A 23,891-nucleotide genomic window follows, 5' to 3' on the forward strand; every position below is an offset into this window, starting at 1 on the left:
TTAATAAATGGATACTCTTTCCTCACCTAAGAAACCCATTAACGGTGAAGGAAGGTTTTAATGGTGCCCAAGCATTTTATTATTTCGTTTCTATTTATCATTCAAATCGGTTCCACGGGAAGTGATTAATCTCAAAGCCATTTTGCCCATAGTAACGGATATCCAACACAATAAAGTGGAAAATGATAAAGTATACAACTTGGCCAACAAAAATGATAAAAGTGTAATAACTTAACCAAAAATACAAAATAGTTTCATCGGCCCCTTAGGTAGCAAACAAACATTCTAGACAAATATACAAAGTAGATAAAAGAGAGAAAAATAAACTAAGCTTTTCTCTGGATTGGAATATCAACAATTCGCCCATCCTTGATAATCTTACAAGCGTCGAGAAGTGAGACATCAATATCAGGGGCAAGAAGCAACACATGTGATTTTAAGATATCTTAATTTGTCAAAAAGTACTTCCTTAGCATTCTTCACAATCTCCATGTTCCTCTTCTTTAAACCAGCAGCTACCTCCTCTGCTTCTTTAGCTTTCTTCTTTGCTTCCTTGGCACGACATTTAGCTATTGAAATCTACAAATGAAGCTCTGTCGGTAAGCCGTTGGATTTCATTTTTTGCATCCTTAACCTTCTTTTTAGCATCGACCTTTGCAGTCTCGGCAGCCTCTTTCCGTTCCTTCAATTTCACAAGATAAGTTTGAGATTGACACAGTTTCCCATATAGCACACGAGATTAAGTAGGAATAGGCTTTGCCTTTCGAACAATTGCTGCAGAATGAAGCAAGGAACAATAAACCTACTTTGCTTGAGCGGAAAGATCACAATTCAGGAAAAAGTTCCCAGTTTTAGGAAGCAAGTATTCAATTATGAAACCCAGGGAATCAAAACTTTTCTACATCACCATCGGAGAGACGCCATCTTTACCCTTACTGCTGCCCCCACTTTTCTTCCGTTTTTTCTTCTCGGGATCAGCGTCCAGGATGACATGCAGGTCATCATCTTTTCCCGTGCCATGAGATATGTCATGCTGAAGGATAGCGTCAGAAGTTACTTTTCTCAGTAGCATTCTCCTCCTTTTCTTCTTGCTCCACCTTATGAAAGTTGGCCAAAGTCACCTGTCCACCAGCCATAGCAACTACAAAAGAAAAATGAGCAAGTTAGAATCATAAGCTTGAAAAATATAAAGACGTCATAGGAAAAGAGCATGAAAGAAATAGTAGAAACCTACCGATGTACTAACATTTAGCTTCACGGTCACCCATGTCTAGCCAAGGATTAAGGGCACTAGTTCCCCATATCACACAACACATCGGTGACATTCTGACCTACTTGGTACAAACCTTGATACATGACCTTTATCAAATAGTCAACCCCAACATCATAGTTACTGTAAGTCGGAAACCTCCTCTAACCCTCCTGAGTTAACCGAAATGGATGTTATCCCTTAGCCATCCTAACCTTAAAGTATTGCTCCTTGAATTTGTGAAATAAATCCTCAAAGAGCCCAAAAATTTTACGATTTTAAACCGCACAAAAGGACATGTACCCTTTCTAACGCTTTTCCTCCCAATTCGGTATGGTCAAAAGGAAAAAGAATAGGAAAACCTCCAACTCGAAGCAACTAATAGTAGCCTAACTATTAGGATGAAGTTAGGAGAGAGTCACGGAGCAACAGTTAAGGAGGGCAATGACAAAGGGTGAAAACAAGAACCTAATCACCAGTATAGTTAACATGAATTTGTACACCTACATCCAATCTGGAATGTGCAGGGCCGAGAGATTTATATAGCAAGCACACTCCTGTGCGTCCAGGAAGGAAAGGTCATATTGTTCCTCCGCAGTACCACCTCCACATATATCCCTGATTTCTCGAAGCTCTTGCAAATCACCCTCATTGGGCTGTAGAGGGGTTTCCGTCACGTCAGAAGTACACTAATAGTGAGTATTGGGAACTCCTAGGTCAAGAAAAACAAGCCCCCGAGGTTGGAGATTAGGAATCCTTCATGCAATACCTACAAATGGGGAACCACTACTATCATAAGCCTAATATTATACTTCAACGAAGAAGATTAAGCCATTCAATTAGCTATTCCTACTTAAAATAAGACTACACCACAGATACAACACTGGTACCCCTTTTTTTTTACCAGATAATCCTATTATGAAAATTCAAAATTCTCAGAGTTACTTATTAAACTAAGAGCAAAATACAAAAGCAAAAACGTAGCAAGAGAAAATTAGGAGAAAAGGGATAATGAAAAATGAACAAAATGTACTAGAAATGTCGACAAAAACAGGCAACAAATGAGCACAACCACTTCTTGTGAGCCGCAGAATAGGGAGAATGAAAAAGGAAAGAAGAGAGAAAGAAAGAAGACGAAAGTAGAAAAGGAAGATCAATGCAGAAAATAAACGGTTTTCAAAAGCTATATAACTTTAACGGGCGCGAAGAAAACCAATAGCGTGGGGCTGAAAGTATGATTGTAATTACGCTTGCATTTAGCATTAAAAATCCACTCACATCAACTGATGTGACACCTCCAGAAGCGTGATCGATTGACCACGAGCATATAACCTAGAAGCTTCAGATTAACCGCAGCAGATTCACCATATATAAATTTAATTTAAGGTAAAGTATACTTTTTATTACTAAAATTTGGTAAAAGTTTTAAAATATTCCTAAATTTATTTTGTTTTAATTTTATCGCATATATTTTTTATTTGCATCTTAAATTTTCAAAAAACTTAGGACTAACGCAGTAATAATGATTGATAACTAAGAGTCAACGACAAAACTGCGTCTGACTTGTTTACGTTAAATGTTGTCCTTGTAAAGTTGTTGCTGAAATGGTCCTAAACTTCTTGAAAAATGAGCTAACGTGGGTACATTTGATACAAATTAAAAGTTTTTAGTACAAAATTAAAACAAAATAAAATTTAGAAGTACTTTTAAAATTTTCTTAACAAATTTCAGGAGCGAAAAATATACTTTATTCTTTTAATTTAATTTAAAGAGAAGTTTGATATTTTTCAAAATAAAGATATGAAAAATGCCAATTTTCTCGTGTATGTTTAAAGGATAAATAGCAAATTCTCGAAATATTTTTTTGTTTACCACAGTATTACTGAGCTTGGAAAACCAAAGATTAATTTAAGAATTTATCGTTGACTAATGAATTGCGGCATAAATAAGACGAAATTAAAATTTTGATACTTATTTAAGTAAATAAGTGAGCAGACACTTCAACCATCCCAAGTTGATTAATAAATCAACTATTTTTAATATTCTATTAAAATTATATATTTTATGTTCCAATATTTGTATTGTTTAGAAAGATCACGCTGCACTTATAGCATTCTCAGAAAAATTGGATAGTCATCCGTTGGGCCCGCGTCCATCTTCGTCAATCATAGTTCATAAAGTCATCCATCTATGATCCTATCACGACCCCAGAAAAAAACCTATGATCTCGCTGGGGCTCTGACCAGTGTAACAGTACCACCCCGAAACTATTTGAACAAGAGTCATAATTTGAGAATTGTTCTTGGGGTTATGCTTGACGAATCTCCCATCTCACTGATATTTTTCCTGTCATAGACTCATAGTCCACCCTCTTCTAAAAAAGGTAACTGCCAGTGTGGTCTAAGCTGAAGCAGCTTCTAGATCGTTGTGACATGGCTCAAGAATCACTGACAGAAGCCCCAGACATGTGCCCTTCTTCCTCGCACGCAGATCCATCTCTCTCCAGAAACCTTTCCTCTAGCCGGCTCAACGCACAGGCTCCTGAATTCGTGCCCACGCGACCTACTACTCGGCTAGTGGTGCCGCCGCCGCCTCCTCCTCCTCCGCCTTCTGGTATGGTGCATGTTTATCCACCGCCCCCGACTTCACCCTTCCACGTACAGATTCAAGGTCACGTACCAGCCGTCCAGAATCACCACCATCATCATCTTGCTCATCAGCATCATCATCATGTTCAGGCTCACTACCGTTCTCACCATCACCCGAATCAGTATCATGTTGGCTCCGATTCCGGTGTGCCGCAAGTTCAGCAGTCTCACGGCGAGTCAGATCACACTCCTTCTTCCAAAAGCAAGCTATCTGAGGAAGCTAGTCAGAAGATTTTGAATCAGGTCTACTTTAGTGTCCAAATTGAATGGATGCTCTTTCTCAAGTTCTTTGAATTATGCAAGTAGGCGGAATATTCCTTGCTTCTGTTATCGTATTGATATTACCCGTTTCATCTATACATTTAGGTTTTGGATGTTAGGTATTATATTTGGATTGGGAGTTTAGTAGTTTGGAGGGAAGGGTTAGTTTTTTGTTCCTAAACTTAAGAGGTTTATATACTGTGTCTATAAAAATTAATAAAGAATGATTTGGAAGTTTCTTGGATTTAAAGTTTCGTAGGATAAATTTTGGGTGTTTCAACTGCAATTGTTTTCATATGTGGTTGTTGCAACTTGAGTTCTTTGAAACTGCTTTATTGTGGTTGCAAGTGCAGTTGTGTACCACAGTTTAAAACCAATAAATGGTGCATGATAAATAATCCCCTATTCCCCTCCTTTACCATCCAAAATCCACTCTGCAGTCATTCCCTCGTCTGAGTGCCGTAGAACAGTAACTCATATTGGGACAAATTGATCACCACACCTGACCCGAGGAAGCATTTTTGGAAGGGGGAGGTTTGGTAATTTTACCTGTAAACTGGCTCTCGGGCACAATTGGATGTGTTAATTCAGTCTGAAATTTGATAATGATGAGGGTCGGATGCTTTATTTTTTTATTGGAGGGCGGGGGTGGAGATAAAATGGATCGTGATAAAATTTGGTCTCTGATAAGTTTATGAAGAAACTGCAGCTTTACGCTGCCTCAATATCTTTTTACAGTATGAAGCTGAAATAGCAGATTAATCTTCCATTTCTTTTTTTTTTCCCCTTTGGTTCATTGCTGTCATTGTTGTAGATTAGCTGATACCTGATGTTGGAACAATTTACTGCTTATGATAGTGGGTGTGCGTTGATGTATTCAATTGCCTACAATAGAACTTCATTACCCCTGTTTTTTCCTGATTAAATATCAGCTATAGAGTGGCATTTAAAATCTGCAAGAAGCTGAAATTTTGATATGTTTTACTCATAAAAAAGTCTTCAGGAGTCCTAAGTTAGCACTTGGCACTACTATCAAGTTATATATCTATTATCTGAAATAGTTTACTTTCTATAACATAGACAGAGGGAAGCTTTTTGTTGTTGAAATTTTCTGAAATTTTTGGGAAATTGAATAACTCAATTAGCTGTCAAGAGTGCTTTTGGATCATGAATTTCAGGTAGAATTAGTACTTTTCTATAATGGATTTCGGTGGAATTCTAGAACATTAATGCCTTTTCATATTTGGCAGAAAAGGAAATTTAGAATGGATAACAATCAAGGGAAATTTTTATTTTTTGTTATATATAAAGGAAATTTAGAATGGATAACAATCAAGGGAAATTTTTATTTTTTGTTACATATATCTTTCTCCGTCATAGAATACTTTAAACTGCCGATGTTGAGGAATGGTTGGGGGATGGTGCACTATGTGAGGTGCAGGAAGACATTGTGTATCAGTAGCTTCCCTTTTTTACTATCATCTTTCTTATTTTGTTACCAACATTTACCTCCCCCAAAAAATGTCTTTTTAGTATAATCCTTGGTTTCTTGACTGAATGCTGGAACTTGACTATTATATTGGTTTATCTAAATATGCCATAATTTGTAGGTGGAGTATTATTTCAGTGATTTAAACTTAGCTACTACTGATCATTTAATGAGGTTCATCAACAAAGATTCTGAAGGTTTTGGTAAGATGTATATTCTGTTTCCTTCTTTCTTTCTTTTTTCTTTGTGGCAGAATCACCATGAACCAAAGCATTTTATTCTACTACTGCCAGAACTTCTTTCTAACTTTAAAGAGAGGAATGGGATGATGCAGTTTCTACTTAAAGATTATCATATTTAGTGAATTGTTTTTTGTTCTGTAATAAGATGGTTGCTAAATGGTTTAAGTTTTCATGAGCTGCGATTTTTGTATTAATGCTTTTCTAAAACTATGCAGTTCCTATATCTGTTGTTGCATCTTTCAAGAAGATCAAGGCCCTCATAACCAGTCACTCTCAACTTGCGACTGCTTTGAGGAACTCGACAAAACTTGTAAGCTTCTTTGCTCTCATACTTCATGAATTAATATTATCAAACTCATGTTCTTCTCTGTGTATCTTTTCGTAATTTTATTTTTCGTATTTTTGGTATCTTGTCCAGGTAGTAAGTGAAGATGGAAAGAAAGTCAAACGCCAGCATCCCCTAACTGAGTCTGATATAGAAGAGCTACAAGTTAATTTTACTACAGCTCTGTGACTGGCTATAGATTATGCTGGACAAGTTATTGATGAGCAAACAATTTGTTGAATGGATTAAATATGATACTAATATTATACATGCTATTCATTCTTTCCCTTGTAATATGCATGCTATTTATTCTTTTCATAATATTTTAATTAATGACGTTTCTTTGGTTACTATTGGTGGCTCTTAATTAGACTTCTTTCCTCTCACTTTCTCTAACATCTAGGATTATTTTTTGTTGTAGTCTCGTATTGTTGTAGCTGAAAACCTACCTGAGGATCATTGCCATCAGAATCTTATGAAGGTGTTTTCTGCTGTTGGGAGGTATTATTGCAACTTGTAACTTAAGCAGCACAATGTTTGTCACAGTATTCTTTTTCCCATAATCTTTTTAAGTTAGGTATTTGCTACTAAATTTTAAATTTCTGTCATTTTGCATTTGATTCTGCAGTGTGAAGACCATCCGGACATGTCCTCCTCAAACTTCCAATAGTGGTGCTTCTTCAGCTTCAAGATTGGGAAAAGTTGATGGCGTACATTTAGCTAACAAGGTCTACATACATATATGCATGCATAAATTCATCTACTGCTGGTTCATCTGTTGATACCATGCTCTGTTCTTGTTTCCATTATGTTTTGGCAAAAGTTCTCCAATATATACTTTAATTGACTGGTAAAATGACCATTTAATGGTTCTCCATAGTCCTTAGTATGATACTATGGTTTCCAAGTATAGACATGCCTACCTTTGTTTGATGCAATCATTTCTGGGCATTGACATTTGATTTTGGATTGCAATTTATTGGAGTTGAGCAGACAAGTAATGAGAACCTTTACCTCTCTTTTTCATGGAGAGTATTAATGAAGTGTATGTAATTTATTGAATCTAACAGAGCTTTCTGTTCCAGTTGCATGCATTTGTTGAATATGAATCTGTTGAGCTGGCTGAGAGAGCAGTAAGTACCATTTTATTTCTGAGTTAGCAAACTGCGATGGCATTTTTGGCATTATGACAAGAGTGAGTACTATTGGCAGGTTGCGGAGCTGAATGATGAGCGAAACTGGCGGAGTGGCCTCCGGGTTCGTCAAATGGTTAGATGCATGGTATACAATTAATTTTCTTTGAATATAGGGCATTGACAATCATAATTCTTATTTTCTTATCTACAACAGCCGTATCCTGTTATTTTAATAAAATTAAAAATAAAAATCCCTCTCTAGTTTGGCCTGATAAGGCGACTCAAGGCTGAGGAGTCTTCAAACTGTTGGATGATAGATCAATATTCAATATAGTTTAGACTTTAGACATAATATCTCTTTTAATATTTCATGTTCAGCCAAAACCTTCTCAAGGACGGGGAAAGAAGGGATTTGATACTGAAGCTAACTGCGAGGAGGATTATACTTCTCTTCCCGAGCAGCAGGCAAATGAAAAACCAGTAGAAGATGCTCCCGTTGCTGATACTCATACTCATGGACATGTGGTAAGTGCTTGGATATTTTGATTGCTGATTATGTGATATACCAAGTCTTTGTTGCTTAATGGCGAATAATTACATGCATAACCAGTTAATTGGTTTTGGGTTTGTTAATTGGATTTACGGTTTCTATGCCTTGCCTTTATATATATTTGTTCATTTGGCAGGAAGAACATGCCTATGAAAAAGAGAGTGGGCAGAGGAAAGGGCGTAGCCGGGGCAGGGGGAAGGGTCGTGGCCGAGTTCATAGTCGTGTGAATAATCAATTGGGAACACAAACTTCCAATTCCAATAATTCAATTCTTACTGAACAAGTTGTCGCCAAGCAACCTCCAGGGCCCCGGATGCCAGATGGTACAAGAGGATTTTCCATGGGTCGGGGGAAGCCCATAGCTGTTAATATACCTTGAGCATAATATTGTGCTACTGTACTTATAGCGAGTTTTTTTCTGCGGCAAGTCTGAAGCAGATATTTAATGAGGGAAAAGTAGAAAAGTGAAATCAAAGGATAGAACAAAGTTGTCAGTCTGCCGTTGCCTATAACGTGTGAACAACTAGACATGGTGAATGATGATATATAAGAACTCGTCAAACGGTCAAACCTCTTGTCGTTTCATTTAAGGCCATTATCGATCCTTATGTTTTCCCATCTGACCAATATAGAAAAATACATCCTATTTTTCTAGTGAGATGTAAGGCCAAAGGAACCCGGCACCCTAGTATATTGTCAAAGCAGTATTAAAAATATGAATTTGGAGTTCAGTTCAATTGGTTATTCCGAAATTGGAAACCCGTTATTGCCACATGTAGTGAATTCAACCTGTGAGTAGCTTCTAGCTACTTGTTAACAGCTTGATACGGTAAGTTTGAACTTCCAAGTAGAGTAAGAGTATATTACTTTATGATAAAATAATATAATTTGACTATTAATTTGTTTAGGTAAAAAACACTGCACCTAACACAATCAAAAACAGTCCAACACTAGCATGACACCGTTGAAATCCCACAACCATTACCAACTCCAACACAGCACACATTCACACCGTCGAAGCCCTTTGGAATATTGCATCGTTGTTGGCTGCACCAGCCTCGCCAACATCTATCTTCATGCTGTTGTCCCGTAGTGGAGCTAAGGAAACAGATCTAGTGTGTAGCGAACAAATCAATGCTTGATGTCTGGTGGTCTCTGGTTTAGAGACCGTGAAGAAGACAAAGGGAAAACGATGGAAAAGGAAAATGAGATGGGGGTGGTTAAGTGGTGCCCCGGTTGAAGGAGGCACTGATGGAATTTTAATTTTCAACCTATCTTGAAATTGGAGAGAGAGAGGTGGTGTGGGTGCTTCTGTTTGACTCTGGGACTCTGTTGGAATTGGTGGTGGTACCGTTGGGTCAAACCAGTTTAAATATTGCAATATACAGTACGCATCAGCACTTTGTTAACTGTTAATTGGATTATTATCGGGACGACTAAGTTGATTTACACTTATAAACAACAGGAACAAGAGTATATTTACTATCAAAAGAGATGAGTAATTGAATTATTTATTTTCTTTTAAAAAAATTGAATTACGAATAAATGGAAACCTATTCTGATGCAAGCACGATGAAAGCTGGAAAATTTCATCCTAATAATGAACAAAACTAGTAGTTTACACTCAGGCAAGCTAAATGAAACAAGAGAAATTGAAAGGGCAAGAGCAAAAAATAAAAATATAAAAAAGGAAGCCGGGGAGGGGGTGGATGGTAGAATTGAGAAATGGGAATCATGGAGAGCCACTTTCGGATCGATCAAAGTGGAGGAGTTGACCACCACATTTTGGGCAGTCTTCAACCTGTTTGGGCACCATGAAATACATGAGACAGCTCTTGCACCCAGCCACAACCAAGACATTACCCTTATTATTACTATAACTACTACTACTACTGCTACTGCTGCTGCTACTATTATTCTGCTTTTCTACTTGTCCCAGCTCTTGGTAACACTGGTCTTTGGATGAAGAGGGGCATGACTCCGATGAAGACTCTTCGCTATCGTACCAACTCTCTTCTTCTGACTTGTAATCCCTACTCATACTGCTACTGTATTCTGCTACCCTCCTTGGATCCTCCTTTGCTTTCATTCCGTTCTGCCAGTTTATGTAATAAATTTCCCCCGTCTGTACATGTATATAAGTACACAATCAATACATTGTTCATTCATTCCCACCAAATTATATACAGATAACTTCTATAAAAAATCATCTTCTAAAAGGAAATAAGCACCCAACCGCCGGGCCTAGCTAGAAAGACTCAAAATCTTCACAATTCAGATATCGAACAAATGTTCAGGACAGCCGATTAACTAAGGAAAGCCGGACCTTCCCCCAAAGAGTAGGCAAAGCAAAAGGACATGACAAGCAATCAGAAAACTAAAGAGCAGAAATCTTAACTTTCTAGGGGCTTCATCTGTGCGGTTGCACTATTGTTTTATATAATGAAGAACCTAGAGAAGAAAGAGGAGAGAATTCAATAACCTTCAAATCTAGGCATTGTTCCCAGTGGTAAGGGAGTGAGATATGGGAGTTGAGTTCTAGAGTAGTGTCAGAGTTGGAGATGCGGTTGTTCAGGACATCGTCTGAGCTGGATGAGATTCCTATGCCAGCTTCGGCATCTGCCTCTGCATCTGTGACTGACCCTTCTTCCCTTCTGCTCTCATGGCTATGGTTGTTTAAGGAACAATTTTGAAGAGACCTCTCTAATGAAGCTGTGATTGCCTCCATCTCCATGTTCTGAGCTGAAAAATGTTTTCCAACAACTATTATGAAAACCACAAACATATACATACATATCCAAAATATAATCTTAAATTTTCTACTATTTCCTTTTCTTTTTAATATCACGCATTATATTCAACTTATTAATTAAATGGATGTACTCTTCCAAATAAACGATATACATTCAGATACTCTATTGCTACCTGTGATGCGACAGCGAGCAAAATCAAATAGAGTCCTGCACTAGAATACAGCACCAAACATAGCCTTAGAGATTCTCAACTATTTGAAAAACGCAAGACTAATCACAAGAAAACAGCCACCGATGTGGCAACGGTCATTAATATTCTGAGAGAACAACTCAATATCCCTCAGTAAAAGATCACAATGCTGACAAAAATAAGAGAAGCATGAGAACCAGCAAATTTCAAATTGCCTCCAATGAACCCAGCTCAAGTAACAATCATGCACAAACCCTTCATTTTTCGCAACTAGAAACTCAATTCATGTTAATGAATCAAACATCCAAATGTTCAACCAAAAATGGAAGCAAATTCATAAACTTCCAAGCCATTGTAATCCATGAGAAGACAAGAACCATCAGAAAGGGCATTAGTCACCCACGCAGCAACTCAATCTGAAAAATGTGATCCAATACCAACATTAAGGAGCACGGGGTAAGAAACAACAACAAGTTCCAGCAACACAGCAACCCATCAGTATATGCAGCAACAAATTAGGATGACATTGATGTTCCAGCATATATTTAAACAGCTCTACTAACATTTAGAGGCAAGGAAAGTCCAGAAACAATATGACAGGCACAATCAAGGAGCAGGAAATGACCATCAGAAATTACAATTTCATCAATTTTGGCCATAACCCAATTAAAAATCACAATGGTAACACATGATTAATCCAAAGAATCTAACCCGGAAAATTGACCCAAAACATAAAGGAGTTGAAGTTTAAAACCAACACAACAATGAGAAATCTGCACAATACTCCACAATATCCCAAGAGAAATCACAATGAAACAAAAGAACATGACAATAATCAGGCACACGAAGTAAGAACCACTTAAATCAACCAGGAATAAACTTGGCACATAAACTATCCATCATCAGGAAAATAAGGGAAAAAAAAAACTTAAGAAGCATATTTACCAAATATCATAACCCTGACCAATAAGTTGCTCAGAAATTCCCCAAGCCAGGAACAAAGTATAGGAGCAGAGGAAACCAAAAACCAAATACAGAAAAACTCCAGCCCCAACATCATTCAAGAAGAAGAGTTAATGATCTATTTTTCAGGATAATCTCAAGCAATAAGAACGCAATTAAACTCCATGAACAGAATGCCACAGGCACAAGCACAATCAAACAGAGGAGAAGAAAATAAAGGAAGGAAGGAAGGAAGGAAGGGGTTAATTGTTTACCAGTAAGGGTTTGGAGGTCCAAAAAGAGAGGTGGCTGGAAGCAGCAGCGAGCGGGGCAGAACCGCGAAACGCAAGGGAAGATATTAGAAAGCAGAAGAGTGGAGAGTGGGTGTGGATTTTAAGGGAAGAATTAGAGAACACGCGCAAAGAAGCGGCGCGTGTGGAAGGGTCATGGTAACCGTAGGGTAGGAGGTGTCAGCTCCAGGGAACCACTGTGGGATGCATTTTGTCTGGCTTCGCTGCTTTCACTGAAAAGAGAAAGTGGAGGTTGGTGCAGAATGGAGATGGTCCAAAGGGGACTGTGGACTGTGGACTGTGGCTGTGTCTCATAGGCATAGCTGGACTGTAAGAGAATAAAAGAATCTTTTCTTTTCCTTGTTTGTTTGACAAAACAGCAGGGAATCTATGGATAAAGGCCGCAGTGACAGTGGCAGCAGGCACCATCGCCTTGTCGTACTTAATATAAAGAGTACGTTAGTGTTTTGAATGAAAATGAATGTTTTTAGTGTATTTGCATGTTAATGGAGGTATCAGATGTGCAGTATCAACACGTGGAAGCGTACTGATGCAACACGTGAAAAACGAGCTGGTAATACGTGGAGACGTGTTACTGACGTGTCAATGTATGATTCGAGACATTCTCAATACGTGGGGGGTGGGTTGCTAACATAGCAACGTCTAATTCGAGGACACCTTCAACACGTGGGGACGTGTTGATGATATGTTGAAGTGTGATTGGAGGATAGCTTTAATATGTGGGGGGTGTGTTGCTGATGTGTCACTCTGTGATTTGATGGCGATGCAACACATGGTGTACATAATGAGTGCTCTGCCTATATAAGGCCAAACTCGATACCATTTCATTGCAGAGAGAAGAATTGTTTGAGTGTATTTTTGGTGTCATGGAGGATACCACAAATTTGGTAGTGTATCGCAACGGTGAGATTATATGAAATACTCATGAGGGAGTAAGGTTTGTGTGTCAGAATCCATTTTTGTTTGTGGTTTCATGTACTATGACGCTCATGGAACTTTAGAACAGTCTCAATCAAAGCATGGAGAACGGTATGTTGAAGAGAGTGAGCAGAATTTTGTACCAGAATTCCATTATAGTTTTTGATGATCGAATACAGTTTGATATTATGCCGATCATTGACGAAGCGAATATGCAGAATATATTCCAAATTTATTAGCAGACTCAGGTGCGACAACCACAGATTGAGTTGTGTGTTGAGTTTGAGAATGTAAAGGCAGATGTGATTCAAAATGATTCAGATATAGAGGATGATAGAGCTGCAGTGTACGAAGGAATGAACGATGACAACGAAGAGGACTACGAAGCCACTTATGAAGCCTGCGACGAAGATGAGGATGGTGGCGTGGGAGTTGAGCCAGCAACGAAGAATGTAGTGGTTCCTCCCGCAGTTAGTCAACCGATGGACGTTCCGCCTTTTATGCGTAACTTGGATCTTAACGCCATGCATGCACCGAAATTTCCCAAATATGCAAATATAGGTATGTGATGAGTGAATAATACGTTTGTCTTCATTTATATTTTGGATGGATCAATTAGTAACAATTTATGTTTTGTGTAGGTATTGCTGATCTTGAAGACGGGGAGTTTAGGATCGGAATAGAATATAGCTCTAGAAAGTCTGTCGTCGCAACAATAAGAAGGTACACTATCTCTAAAGGAGTCGATTACAATGTTTACGAGTTTGAGCCACAGACGTTCTATGCGAAATGCAAGACGTATGAGCGTGGGTGCGACTGGCTTATCCGAGCCAGCTTGATACAGAAAAAATGTTGTTGGGAGATACGTAGATACAATGGTAGGCACACATACACCATGGGAACGATTTCACAGGATCATTCCAAGTTTGACTCGGACACAGTTGCTGAGGCTATACGGCTATTGGTTGAGACCGACCCATCCATCAATGTCAAATCTATAATTGCGAAAGTCCAGTCAAGGTTTAATTATACCATCAGTTACCGAAAGGTTTGGTTGGCAAAGCAGAAGTCCATAGCCAAAGTTTTCGGTGGTTGGGAGGATTCTTACCAAGCTTTGCCATGGTTGCTCTTGGTCATGGTTCAGAAGATGCCTGGCTCAATTGTCCAAATAGAAACACGACCCCTATACAACGGGAGTGAGAAGGCAGACGGTGTCAGAATACTTCACCACGTATTTTGGAGTTTCAATCCATGCATTAGGGCGTTCAAGCATTGCAATCCTCTAATTCAGGTTGATGGCACACACCTTTACGAAAAATATAAAAGTACACTTCTGGTTACTGTTGCACAAGATGGGAACCAGAACAGTGTGCCTATTGCTTTTTCTCTGGTGGAGGGGGAGACAGCTGATGCATGACACTTTTTTCTTAGGAATCTACGAAGACATGTTGTTAGAAGAGACGGTGTAGGTATGATCTCAGACCGACATGAGTCAATCTGAGCAGTAAATCATTCTAGAGGTGATTGGCAACCTCCAAGAGCATGGTGGATGTTTTGTATAAGGCACATCGGTAGCAATTTTTTAAGGGAATTCAAAGTCCCGCACTTGCAAAAACTTATTGTCAACTTAGGGTATTGGTGCAGATTTTTAGAATATCCACCACTGAACCGGCAAGTGCACCGGGTCATTCAAGTAATACCTCAGGTAAGTGAGGGTTGATCTTATGAGGATTGTTGGACTGAGCAAGCAATGGTTATCCTGTTGGACTTAGTCAGACAAATAGTAAAAGAGAGTTGTTGTTATTGTTGTTGTAAACGCATAAAATTAATAAACAAGCAAGTAAAGAAAAGCAAGTAAAGGTTTAGTGAAAAACAATGATGAGAAATAAGTTAAGGTCTCGGAGATATTTATCTTTCCGGATTAAAACTTCTTACTAAGTATTTTAACAATGAATGATTCATTCTATGGCAAACCATAAGTGATTAAACCCTAATCCCTTAACGATTTAATCTCCTCTAATCCTCATCAAACGCCACTCCCGTGGTCACTAATTTATACCACAAAAGCCCTAATCACCCCAATTCCGGCTGAATAGATGTTGCTTATCCCCATCAGGTTGTGTGATTATCCGTCTAGGAGGAGTATTTTTGAACTGTAGCTCAAGTGAGATAACTTTCCCAAGAATCACAAGAACACATGTAAAAAAGGGTCATACTCCCATTCCACCCAATTCATAAGATTAAGAACGAAAACAACTCCTTAGAATTGAATCAAACATATATTGAAATAGAAGAATAATAATCTTAATCCATAAAAATAAACAGAGCTCCTAACCTTAACCAGAGGGTTTAGTTACTTATAACTTACAGAGAAAACAAATTTCTGAAAAAGTGTGGAAGGAAGAAGATCCTACACCTAAGTGATTTTTTCTTTTAAATACTAACCTAATAATAAATGCTAGGCCTAAAGGATATTATTTTATAAATAAAAATTATAAAAAAATAGAATAAAAATAAGAAGTGCTAAATCAACTTAGAGGCCCAAAGAGGTATGAAACGGGCTGCTAGCTAGCGTTGTTTGGGTGTTAAACGCCCAAGGAGGAAGCACATGTCTCTGGTTTGTGCCCCCAGCTGGTGTAAAACGCCGGGTGGGCGTTCAGCGCCGGGAGGGTGCTGTCAACATTTTCCTTTCTTGCTTCAAGCTTCTCCAAACTGCTTCAAATTTCACCTAAAATCACAAAAACACAAAAAAAAAACTTAAAATAACATCCAAAGGTGATTTTTGCACTAAAATCAAGTGAAAATGAATAAAATCTAACTAAAAATAAGATAAAAATAACTAGAAAAAAGGGTATAAGATGCTCACGCATCACAACACCAAACATAAATTGTTGTTTGTCTTTAAGCAACCAAAAGCAATGCAATATCAAGAAGAGAAAATATACAAGACTTGAGTTGTCATTTAAGCTTAGGGCTAAGTACTGAATAGGGCTAATGACACTCTATTCCTGAACAGTTTTGGCATCTCACTCTCCTTTGGAGCTCAGAAATATCAGTATCCTTCAGAACTAGAACTCGGATGGTATTATAGATTCTCTTCTTTAGGCTCTAATTGATTCTTGAACACAACTATTTCTTTTCTTTAGTGCTTTGCACCTTGAGCCTAGCCGTGACTCTAAGTGTTTTGTCTTCAAGCTTAACTTGAAACAAGAGCACCACAAGCACTTAACTGGGGAACCTTTTGGGTTCGAATTTTTTCTTGCTTTTTCTCCCAGACAATGGTGCTCAGAGCCTTAGGCAAACTTTGCAATAGCAATGGGTCACGACTTTAAGTGCTTAGTCCCAAGGGTTACTTGACACCATCACACCACAAGCATATGGTTAGGGAAAACTACTCTTTTAAGCTTTAGATCAATTTTGACCCTCATGACCATTGATACTCAAAACTTTGGACCTTTTTCTTTTGATTTTTCCTTTCTTTTCAATTCTTTTTGCTGCTGGTTTTGCTTCAAGAATCGATCTTTTCTTATTTCAGAGAGTCAATAATATTTCTCTAGGTTTCTGTTCCTCAAGAACCAATATACTCAACTCCAATATCAAATATGCGCATTTAATTCATACATTCAGAAATAGAGGTAAGGCCACCACATCAAAGCAACTAGAATAACTCATGATATAACTCAAGATCTTATGCATTTTACTACTTTATTTTCAATAGATTTTTCTTTTTTTTTAAGCTTGATGCGTAATACATAAGACATCTTGAAGAATTTTCAAAAGTAAACTACTAAACTAGAAAGTAAAGAAATCCTAAGAGTGATCATGCAAACTCAGACAAGAAAATAGAAAATAGAATAAAATACTCAAAACAGTCATAAGATAAAAGAAAGGGAGAATAAAACTTAACCACCTTAGTAATGGTGGCTGCTGCTCCCTCCGAAGAATTCTCTGGAGCGTTTAAGCTCCTCAATGTCACGCTCCTGCCTCTTTTGTTCCTCCATCAGATGATGGAGGAGAGCAGACTGATCCTGATACTCCAGCCTCAGCTGATCAACGGATGACATTAGCTCCCCTAAAGATGTGGTCAACTGATCCCAGTAATCACGGGGAGGGAAGTACATCCCCTGAGGCATCTTCGGAATTTCTTGTGGAGGCGGTGAAACTGGTTCCTGCTGCGGTCCCTGTACAGGCTCCCTAGCGTGCTCTATACCCTTCTTTGTGATCGGTGTCTCCTCATCGATTGAGGTGTCTCCCTCAATGTGAGTTCCAGCTGCTGCACATAGCCGATAAATGAGATGAGGGAATGCCAGCCTCGTAGTGGTGGAGGACTTGTCAACTACTCTATAAAACTCATGAGGGATCACCTCATGTACTTCTACCTCATTGTTGAATATAATACAGTGAATCATCACTGCTCGCTCGACTATAATCTCAGAGTGGTTACTTGTAGGGATGATAGAACGTTGGATGAACTCCAACCATCCTCTAGCTACTGGCCTAAGGTCAAGCCTACCCAGCTGATAAGGATGACCTTGAGCATCCCTCCTCCACTGAGCTCTAGGTACGCAGATGTCAATAAGGAATTGATCCAATCGCTGGTCAGTGTTGACCCTGCGAGTGTATGAATGAGGGTCCTCTCATGACTCTGGCAATTGTAGTGCCACCCTCACATTCTCCGGGTTAAAATCCATGATGTGTCTTCTGACTATGGTGCGCCAATTCTTCGGCTACGGGTTCACGCTTCTATCATGCTTGCTCGTCACGCAAGTGTTGACGTAGAACTCTCACACCATCAACACTCCAACCTCTGTCACGAGGTTGGCCAGAACTTTCCAACCCCATCTTAGAATCTGATATAGGATTTTCGGATACTCATCATCCTTCAGCTTGAAGGAGACCTCGAAAATCACCTTCTTCTTTCTCACCACATCATAAAAATGATCTTGATGGGTCTTGGAGAGGAATCTTGTGAAGTCCCATGGATTAGAAGTGGGGGCTTTCTCCTTTCTTTTCCTTGAAGATTCTTCGGTTTCGGGTGCCATGGAGGTAAGAATAACAAAGCAAAAAGTGGAGCGTCCAACACCAAACTTAAAAATTTTGCTCGTCTCCAAGCAAAAGAAGAATAGAAGATAAGAAAAAGAAAAGAAGATAGAAAAAAGAGATAGAGGAGAGGGGGTATAGGCTTCGGCCTTTGGGTGGAAAGAAAGGAAAAGAGAAAAGAAAGTGTGTATGGTGGAATGTAAGTAAGAGGGGAAGAATAGTAGGAGGTATGGTGGAAATGGATAAAGAGGGAGGTATTTATAGTTGGGGGTGGGAGGGCTTTCGGTCATGAGGTTGGAATAGGGGAAATTGAATTTGAATGTGGGTTGTTGGAAGGAGAGATGGATGGAATTGATAAGAGGTTTTTGTTAATGAAAACGTGATTCATTATCGTTTGTTTACGTTTGTCAAACTCAATAATTTTTTAAGAGTAAAGTATATTTTTTGTCTTTAAAATTTATTAAAAATTTTTAAAATACCCATAAGTTTTATTTTAATTTTATCCAAAAATTTTCAATTTGCATCAAATAAACTACTGAGGACTAATTTTTCAAAAAACTTAGGATTAATTCAACAATAATTTCATAAAGAGAAAGTTTAGGGGCCAACACTTAACCATCAAAAGAAAAGTGAGTAATTCTATACCATTGGATGTAATCTTATACCATTAAAAACACTAATGATGGTTAATTGATAGTTACAAATTACAAAACTTGCTGACCCCTAGCACTCCTCTTTCATAAAAACAAACTTCAATACAAGTAAATTAGACATAATTATCATACATTATTATTGTATTGATCCTAAACTTTTTAAAAATTTAATTGTCAAATATATATTTGATGTAAATAAAAAATTTTAGATATACAATTGAAACAAAATAAAACTTAAAAATATCTTTAAAATTTTTAACAAATTTAAAAAAAAATATATATATTTTATCTATATTTTAAAGACTTTCGTCTTTTATATTCTTTTATCATCACCAAAATTTTTCGAATACAGATCTGATAATTTACTCTAACTGTGAACAAGGTTATTCTCTTGGTGTGACTCAAGTTGGTTTGCTACCAACAAAAAAATATTTTAACGGTTAGAATCTACAAATTATAATGCTTTACATATGTACCTAAAAAGACCAAAATAATGAAAAACAATTTTTTCCTATAAGAAAAGGTTAATTATCTATTAAGTACTTAAAAGATTCAGACGTCGACAAAAAAAAATTATGAAAGATATTATCGATAAAATAATTTTTGAATGATTACAAAATACAACAAAAAAATAATAAATATTATATTTTTATAAGTGATAAAAAAACCTTTTTATTTAGCAAACAATTTATCTATTTGAACCGAATTTTTGCAGCAACATTTGAATAAATATTTAGAAAATAAACCAAAAAAATTGGGAACAAAATTTAATTTCTACATTTTTCTTTTTATTTTTTAAAATAATATGATCATTCACAATAAAATATTTAAAAAAAAATCACCTGACATAAAACGACCAAAGTTTTAGAATAAAAAGATCTTATTTTTATAGTAATGCTTGCAAAAATTATGTCAAAATTTGATTTTTAAAAATTTTTTAGAATATCTATTTAATATTTAATTCGTTTTGTCGCATTTTAAATTTTTTTTTAGGCTTATTTATTGATAACATTTTCTAGGATTATTTTTGTCAACAATATAAACTTTCGAATCCCATTTTAGTAGTTTACTCGTAAGAAAAAGAATCTATATCCACAAATTATAGTAAACCAAAATATTGAAACAAGGTAATCCAAAATAAAAATATTGAATAGTATTAGAAAAATTAGTACTATTTTATTAAAAGATTTAATTTAATATAAACACACACATTCTCCCTCTTCTGAATTGATCCGTCATTGAACTCCCTTTAGAATCGATCCATTACCATTACAAAGCCATTCCATATCTTACATGAATAGACACCAAAAGATAAAAATATCTTACATGCATTAACTTTATTATGTATAAGAGGGACACATGACTTTGAAATCTTCACATCTGCACAGTACTTATGGAATTGGAAACCGATATGCAGTAAACTCCAAATACAAAATTGGCCTCCTTTATGTTTCAGTTTCTGTGGACTATCAAAGACCATAGCTAGAGCATAGTAGCAACTGCCAAGCAATGATCACTTGCAAGAATGCAGCAGGATTAAGGTCATTCCATTAATTTATGAACTATCCTAAAGTGCGTACATCCTCTTGTATTCACTGTTCAAAATCTCTTGATCTGATGCATGAGACATGGAGTATGAACGACTCTCGGCCCTTAATTTTGTCTCCTCCATCCTGTGCAAAATGACACAATAACACATGGAGCCAATGGTAGAGAGCATTATCAAGCTTCCAATAACTGTTGCGTATATAGCAAGCCATCTGGAGTGTGATCCCACCACTACATATGTGAGAGAAATGAAGGCAATGGAAATGAAAAGGCAAGCCAACCACATGAGCTTGTTTATGACAAAAACAAGCTGCTTCTTCGCCTTCTGCTCAATCACGACTACCGAAGTTTGAACCACCACAACTGCCAGAGAGATGAATAAAGCCAGGCTATCAAACACAAAAAAGGTTAAGAAAGCTGCATTTTTTGCAATATTTGCCTGTCCAAGTGAAAAGCCGGGGGTTTTCGTCTCGTCATATTGACCCGGAACTGTGAAAATGGCTGCAAAAGCAACTGTAGCAATGAGAACAGCAACAACAGTAGCGGAATTTATTGCATTGTTCAGGCCACTAATGTGGAGTTTTTTCAGCTTCTTTGCAATTTTTTGGACCCTCACTCCAGTCTGACGAGTCTGTTGAAGTTGGGAGTGAACATCATGCTTTATGTCACTGACAGTCTGCTTAAGATGCTTTGATGCATTTGGCTTCCCAGTGTGGGTGGAATTGGCAGCCCCAGCATCCCTCAAAAGGGAGGCGAGTTCTGGAGTTCCAAATTTCTCTGCAATATCTAGAGGAGTCTCTCCAGCTTTATTAGTAGCATTGATGTTGATACCCTCCATAGATAACAAGCAGCGAACATTCTGCACGAAGTAACAGCCACTTTAGAATAGATATCAAAATCGATTACCTTCATTACTTTAGTATCAGCTGTATGGAATTGTTTCAGCATTCAATTCTACATAATGGATATAAAATTATATTACAGATGCTTTCATTCCTTGAGAGGGTTGGTGGTGGGGTGTGAAGTATATGTTGAGTTATTCTTCATGCTAACCTAGAAAAATGCTTAATTTACAATTACCAGCAATTCAAGCAGAATGCAGAACTCAACTTGACTCTATTGTAAGGCATGCATCAAAAGGAGAAATCAACATTTCATAATTGCATCATAAATATGAATTTGCCATGCCAAATGAGGTTTTTTTGTTAGAAATATAACCATTTATGCGTCTCCTCCTATCAGCTTAAGTTTTTGAGACAATTGGTTTCACGACAATATTTTTTCAGTTTTAACAACTTGATGGGATACTAGTTTTTTGACAGAAAGTCAGAAACCACACAAAGATAGGCAAATAAGAAGTACAGGGTATAATATTTCACACCACAGGCAAATATCAGTGTGATATCAGCTTAGGAAAAGAAGGAACAGTGTGAAATGAACAGAAAATGAAAGAACAAGGAGCAGCACTAAGCAACTACAAGCCCCAAGCCTATTTCCAAAACGGATGCATACCTTGTCACCAAATTTATGAACTATGAGTTAGGATAGCTGGTAATAGTTCTTCTATAATACCCTTACAGTTCCCTCCTTTTATAATTAAATCACGGGAAGTTCTTTTCTTTATAATTAATGCTTAGAGCACTGAAGAAAACCCCGGTGTTTGAAACCATGCAACTAAGCTCAGCATAATTTACAAAAAGATGTTCCATTGCTCTAGTGCAAAGCAGGTTTTGTCATGGAGCATAACAAAAATACTAAAATAGTACAACTGAAGTATCACAAAGAACATAAATAACAGAGGCAACAAAATTTGACTTCCCAACTTCAATTAAATGCATTTCCGAATGTATTTATACAAAGAAAAAAAAAAGGAGTCAAAGCTTTATAGATAAAGCGAGCAAATATTTTATTTTATTTTATTTCTTGTTAGAAGGAGGGTTGTGTGTGGAGGAGGTAATCTCAACACTCTCCTTTACAGATTGTCATATATATATGGTGGATTCTAGTATGCCTATGCTATAGTAGCTACGACGTATTCACAGTGTTACCAAATGTATGATAACATGACTATTTTTGGGCTTAGAAACAAAGACTTGCTTTCTAAATACTAATTAGTTTTTAAAGGCTGATGTAGAGTGAATTAGAAAAGAATAAGGGAATACCTGAATACGGCCCTTCTTTGTGGCAATATGCAAGGCTGTATTTCCTTTATTATCTTCTAGACTTAAAACTGATTGGTCGGGTTTTACCAATTCCAGCAGAATTTCTTGATTTTGCCCCTTCACAGCCATGTGTAGTGCAGTTTGACCTTTCTTATCAGTCCTAAATCCAGTGCTTGGATCCTTGTTCAATAAGGCTTTCACAACTTCCAAATGCCCCATTCTAGCAGCTGAGTGAAGGACAGTCTTACCATTGTTCCTGGCTATTTTCGCAAGGTTTGAATCTGACTCCAAGAGGAGGTTAACCACATCAATATGACCTTGAGTTGCAGCTGTGTGTAAAGCAGTTGAATTGGACAAATCTGTAGTCATGGCCAAGTTGGGAAAGAAGTGCAGCAGTTCTCTCAGCACCTCTGCAATATTCTTCTACTCTAAGTCAGACCTATGGCCAAAGACATTTAATAACAGACATGCTACGTTCAAACAACACAACGCAGTTAAAACCACTGAAGCCATATTTTTATTTGTCTAGTGAAAAATTATCACTTTTAACGATTAGTGCTACATGCCAATTCAATAAGCCACAATTAACATAAGCGTCCTTCTACCATTCCTAATTTTGTTGCCAAACAAATCATTGAAATAAGGCCATGTTGATCTTACCAAGATGACCCTGCTTTGCTGCGACGTGAAAAGGATCATAGCCATTTCTGGCGACAATAGAAGCAGTTTGTAGATCCAAGAACTTAAGTATCTCACTAACAACGGAAGCATGTCCATTTTCTGCGGCAACATAAAGAGGGGTCTCCCCTTCAAAGTTCTGCTTAGATAAGAAATCCTTCACATCAGAATTAGCAGAGTTTTCAATTATGTCTTTCACTCTGCTCAAGTTCCCTCCCCGGGCTGCTAAATGAATTGGCAAGTCACCACGTTTCCCAGGTGACTCCTTGCTCTTTTTTCTCTCACTGCCGATGAAGCTCAGCTGCTTCTCCATCACAATCCGGAAACTCTTCTGTTTTTCCATAAATCCGCGAAAGCTTTTCTGTTTCTCCATCACCCGCCGAAAACTCTGCTGTTTTTCCATTGTAGATGCCCGAAAACTGTTCTGTTTCTCCATACTCCAGAAGAACAACAACAACAACTGTTCCAAACAGCTCTAATTCTATGTGAAGAGATAATATCAAGGGTTATGAGAATCAATTAACAATACCTTTAAGTTGAGGTTTGAGAAATTGGATAAATGAAAAGATCACAGACCACAGCAAGTCTGAAAGTGGAACGAAAGATCGATTCCTCAATCTGAACTGTTCAGATGCTCAAAAGCACAGGAAGAGTTGAGACCCACATTTTTCTTTCTTTTTTCTTTTTTCGTCGTCTTGTGATGATTGAGCTATTTGGCGAACGAAACATTGGGTACAAAATTACCACCGTCAAGGGAAGGTAATTGTTGTAAAGCCGTAACATGTTGATTGTTGAT

At 37.5% G+C, this 23,891-nt stretch overlaps 4 protein-coding genes across 7 annotated transcripts; 2 read left to right on the forward strand and 2 right to left on the reverse strand.

The window, feature by feature from the left end:
- Positions 1 to 3,379: 3,379 nt before the first annotated feature.
- LOC107491876 (la-related protein 6B) lies at positions 3,380 to 8,470 on the forward strand. Of its 2 annotated transcripts, none has more exons than XM_021126135.2 (10): positions 3,380 to 4,140; positions 5,769 to 5,850; positions 6,105 to 6,199; positions 6,308 to 6,379; positions 6,636 to 6,715; positions 6,843 to 6,942; positions 7,285 to 7,347; positions 7,427 to 7,495; positions 7,729 to 7,875; positions 8,037 to 8,470. In XM_021126135.2, the coding sequence occupies exons 1-10, from the start codon at positions 3,682 to 3,684 to the stop codon at positions 8,277 to 8,279; spliced, it is 1,410 nt and encodes a 469-aa protein (XP_020981794.1). In that variant the 5' UTR covers positions 3,380 to 3,681; the 3' UTR covers positions 8,280 to 8,470. The 2 variants fall into 2 exon arrangements, with proteins under 2 accessions (XP_020981794.1, XP_015968275.1); XM_016112789.3 differs by having other exon boundaries at positions 3,381 to 4,140; positions 7,300 to 7,347.
- A 1,003-nt stretch (positions 8,471 to 9,473) lies between these two features.
- LOC107491877 (protein CURLY FLAG LEAF 1) lies at positions 9,474 to 12,524 on the reverse strand. Of its 3 annotated transcripts, none has more exons than XM_016112793.3 (4): positions 12,061 to 12,524; positions 10,826 to 10,860; positions 10,383 to 10,642; positions 9,474 to 10,025 (listed from the first exon to the last, which is right to left on the reverse strand). In XM_016112793.3, exons 3-4 carry the CDS (start codon positions 10,632 to 10,634, stop codon positions 9,633 to 9,635), a joined length of 645 nt encoding a protein of 214 aa, XP_015968279.1. In that variant the 5' UTR covers positions 10,635 to 10,642; positions 10,826 to 10,860; positions 12,061 to 12,524; the 3' UTR covers positions 9,474 to 9,632. The 3 variants fall into 3 exon arrangements, with proteins under 3 accessions (XP_015968279.1, XP_015968278.1, XP_015968276.1); XM_016112792.3 differs by having other exon boundaries at positions 10,826 to 10,865; XM_016112790.3 differs by having other exon boundaries at positions 10,826 to 11,259.
- Positions 12,466 to 14,431, forward strand: LOC107491768 (uncharacterized). The gene is made up of 5 exons (XM_016112690.1): positions 12,466 to 12,513; positions 12,595 to 12,715; positions 13,103 to 13,125; positions 13,257 to 13,575; positions 13,656 to 14,431. The coding sequence occupies exons 1-5, from the start codon at positions 12,466 to 12,468 to the stop codon at positions 14,429 to 14,431; spliced, it is 1,287 nt and encodes a 428-aa protein (XP_015968176.1).
- Positions 14,432 to 19,863: 5,432 nt separating this feature from the next.
- On the reverse strand, positions 19,864 to 23,820 carry LOC107491878 (ankyrin repeat-containing protein At5g02620). Its single transcript, XM_016112794.3, has 3 exons — positions 23,078 to 23,820; positions 22,418 to 22,827; positions 19,864 to 21,114 (listed from the first exon to the last, which is right to left on the reverse strand). The coding sequence occupies exons 1-3, from the start codon at positions 23,529 to 23,531 to the stop codon at positions 20,275 to 20,277; spliced, it is 1,704 nt and encodes a 567-aa protein (XP_015968280.1). The 5' UTR covers positions 23,532 to 23,820; the 3' UTR covers positions 19,864 to 20,274.
- Between the last annotated feature and the right edge of the window lie 71 nt (positions 23,821 to 23,891).

Source organism: Arachis duranensis, chromosome 6 (genome assembly GCF_000817695.3).
Source record: "Arachis duranensis cultivar V14167 chromosome 6, aradu.V14167.gnm2.J7QH, whole genome shotgun sequence".
Taxonomy (NCBI): domain Eukaryota; kingdom Viridiplantae; phylum Streptophyta; class Magnoliopsida; order Fabales; family Fabaceae; genus Arachis; species Arachis duranensis.

What these genes read in the sequence shown, in the direction of transcription:
- LOC107491878 (XM_016112794.3), bottom strand. Translation starts at nt 23,531, where the DNA reads ATGGAGAAACAGAACAGTTTTCGGGCATCTACAATGGAAAAACAGCAG. An exon ending in AGCAAAGCAGGGTCATCTTG is followed by an intron (nt 22,828 to 23,077) that starts GTAAGATCAACA and finishes AGAATATTGCAG; the next exon opens with AGGTGCTGAGAGAACTGCTG. An exon ending in CAAAGAAGGGCCGTATTCAG is followed by an intron (nt 21,115 to 22,417) that starts GTATTCCCTTAT and finishes TACTTCGTGCAG; the next exon opens with AATGTTCGCTGCTTGTTATC.
- LOC107491876 (XM_021126135.2), top strand. Translation starts at nt 3,682, where the DNA reads ATGGCTCAAGAATCACTGACAGAAGCCCCAGACATGTGCCCTTCTTCC. An exon ending in CAAAGATTCTGAAGGTTTTG is followed by an intron (nt 5,851 to 6,104) that starts GTAAGATGTATA and finishes AAAACTATGCAG; the next exon opens with TTCCTATATCTGTTGTTGCA. An exon ending in GCGTACATTTAGCTAACAAG is followed by an intron (nt 6,943 to 7,284) that starts GTCTACATACAT and finishes TGAATCTAACAG; the next exon opens with AGCTTTCTGTTCCAGTTGCA.
- LOC107491768 (XM_016112690.1), top strand. Translation starts at nt 12,466, where the DNA reads ATGGATAAAGGCCGCAGTGACAGTGGCAGCAGGCACCATCGCCTTGTC. An exon ending in GCAGGCACCATCGCCTTGTC is followed by an intron (nt 12,514 to 12,594) that starts GTACTTAATATA and finishes TGGAGGTATCAG; the next exon opens with ATGTGCAGTATCAACACGTG. An exon ending in TCCCAAATATGCAAATATAG is followed by an intron (nt 13,576 to 13,655) that starts GTATGTGATGAG and finishes TGTTTTGTGTAG; the next exon opens with GTATTGCTGATCTTGAAGAC.
- LOC107491877 (XM_016112793.3), bottom strand. Translation starts at nt 10,634, where the DNA reads ATGGAGATGGAGGCAATCACAGCTTCATTAGAGAGGTCTCTTCAAAAT. An exon ending in AACAATGCCTAGATTTGAAG is followed by an intron (nt 10,026 to 10,382) that starts GTTATTGAATTC and finishes ATACATGTACAG; the next exon opens with ACGGGGGAAATTTATTACAT.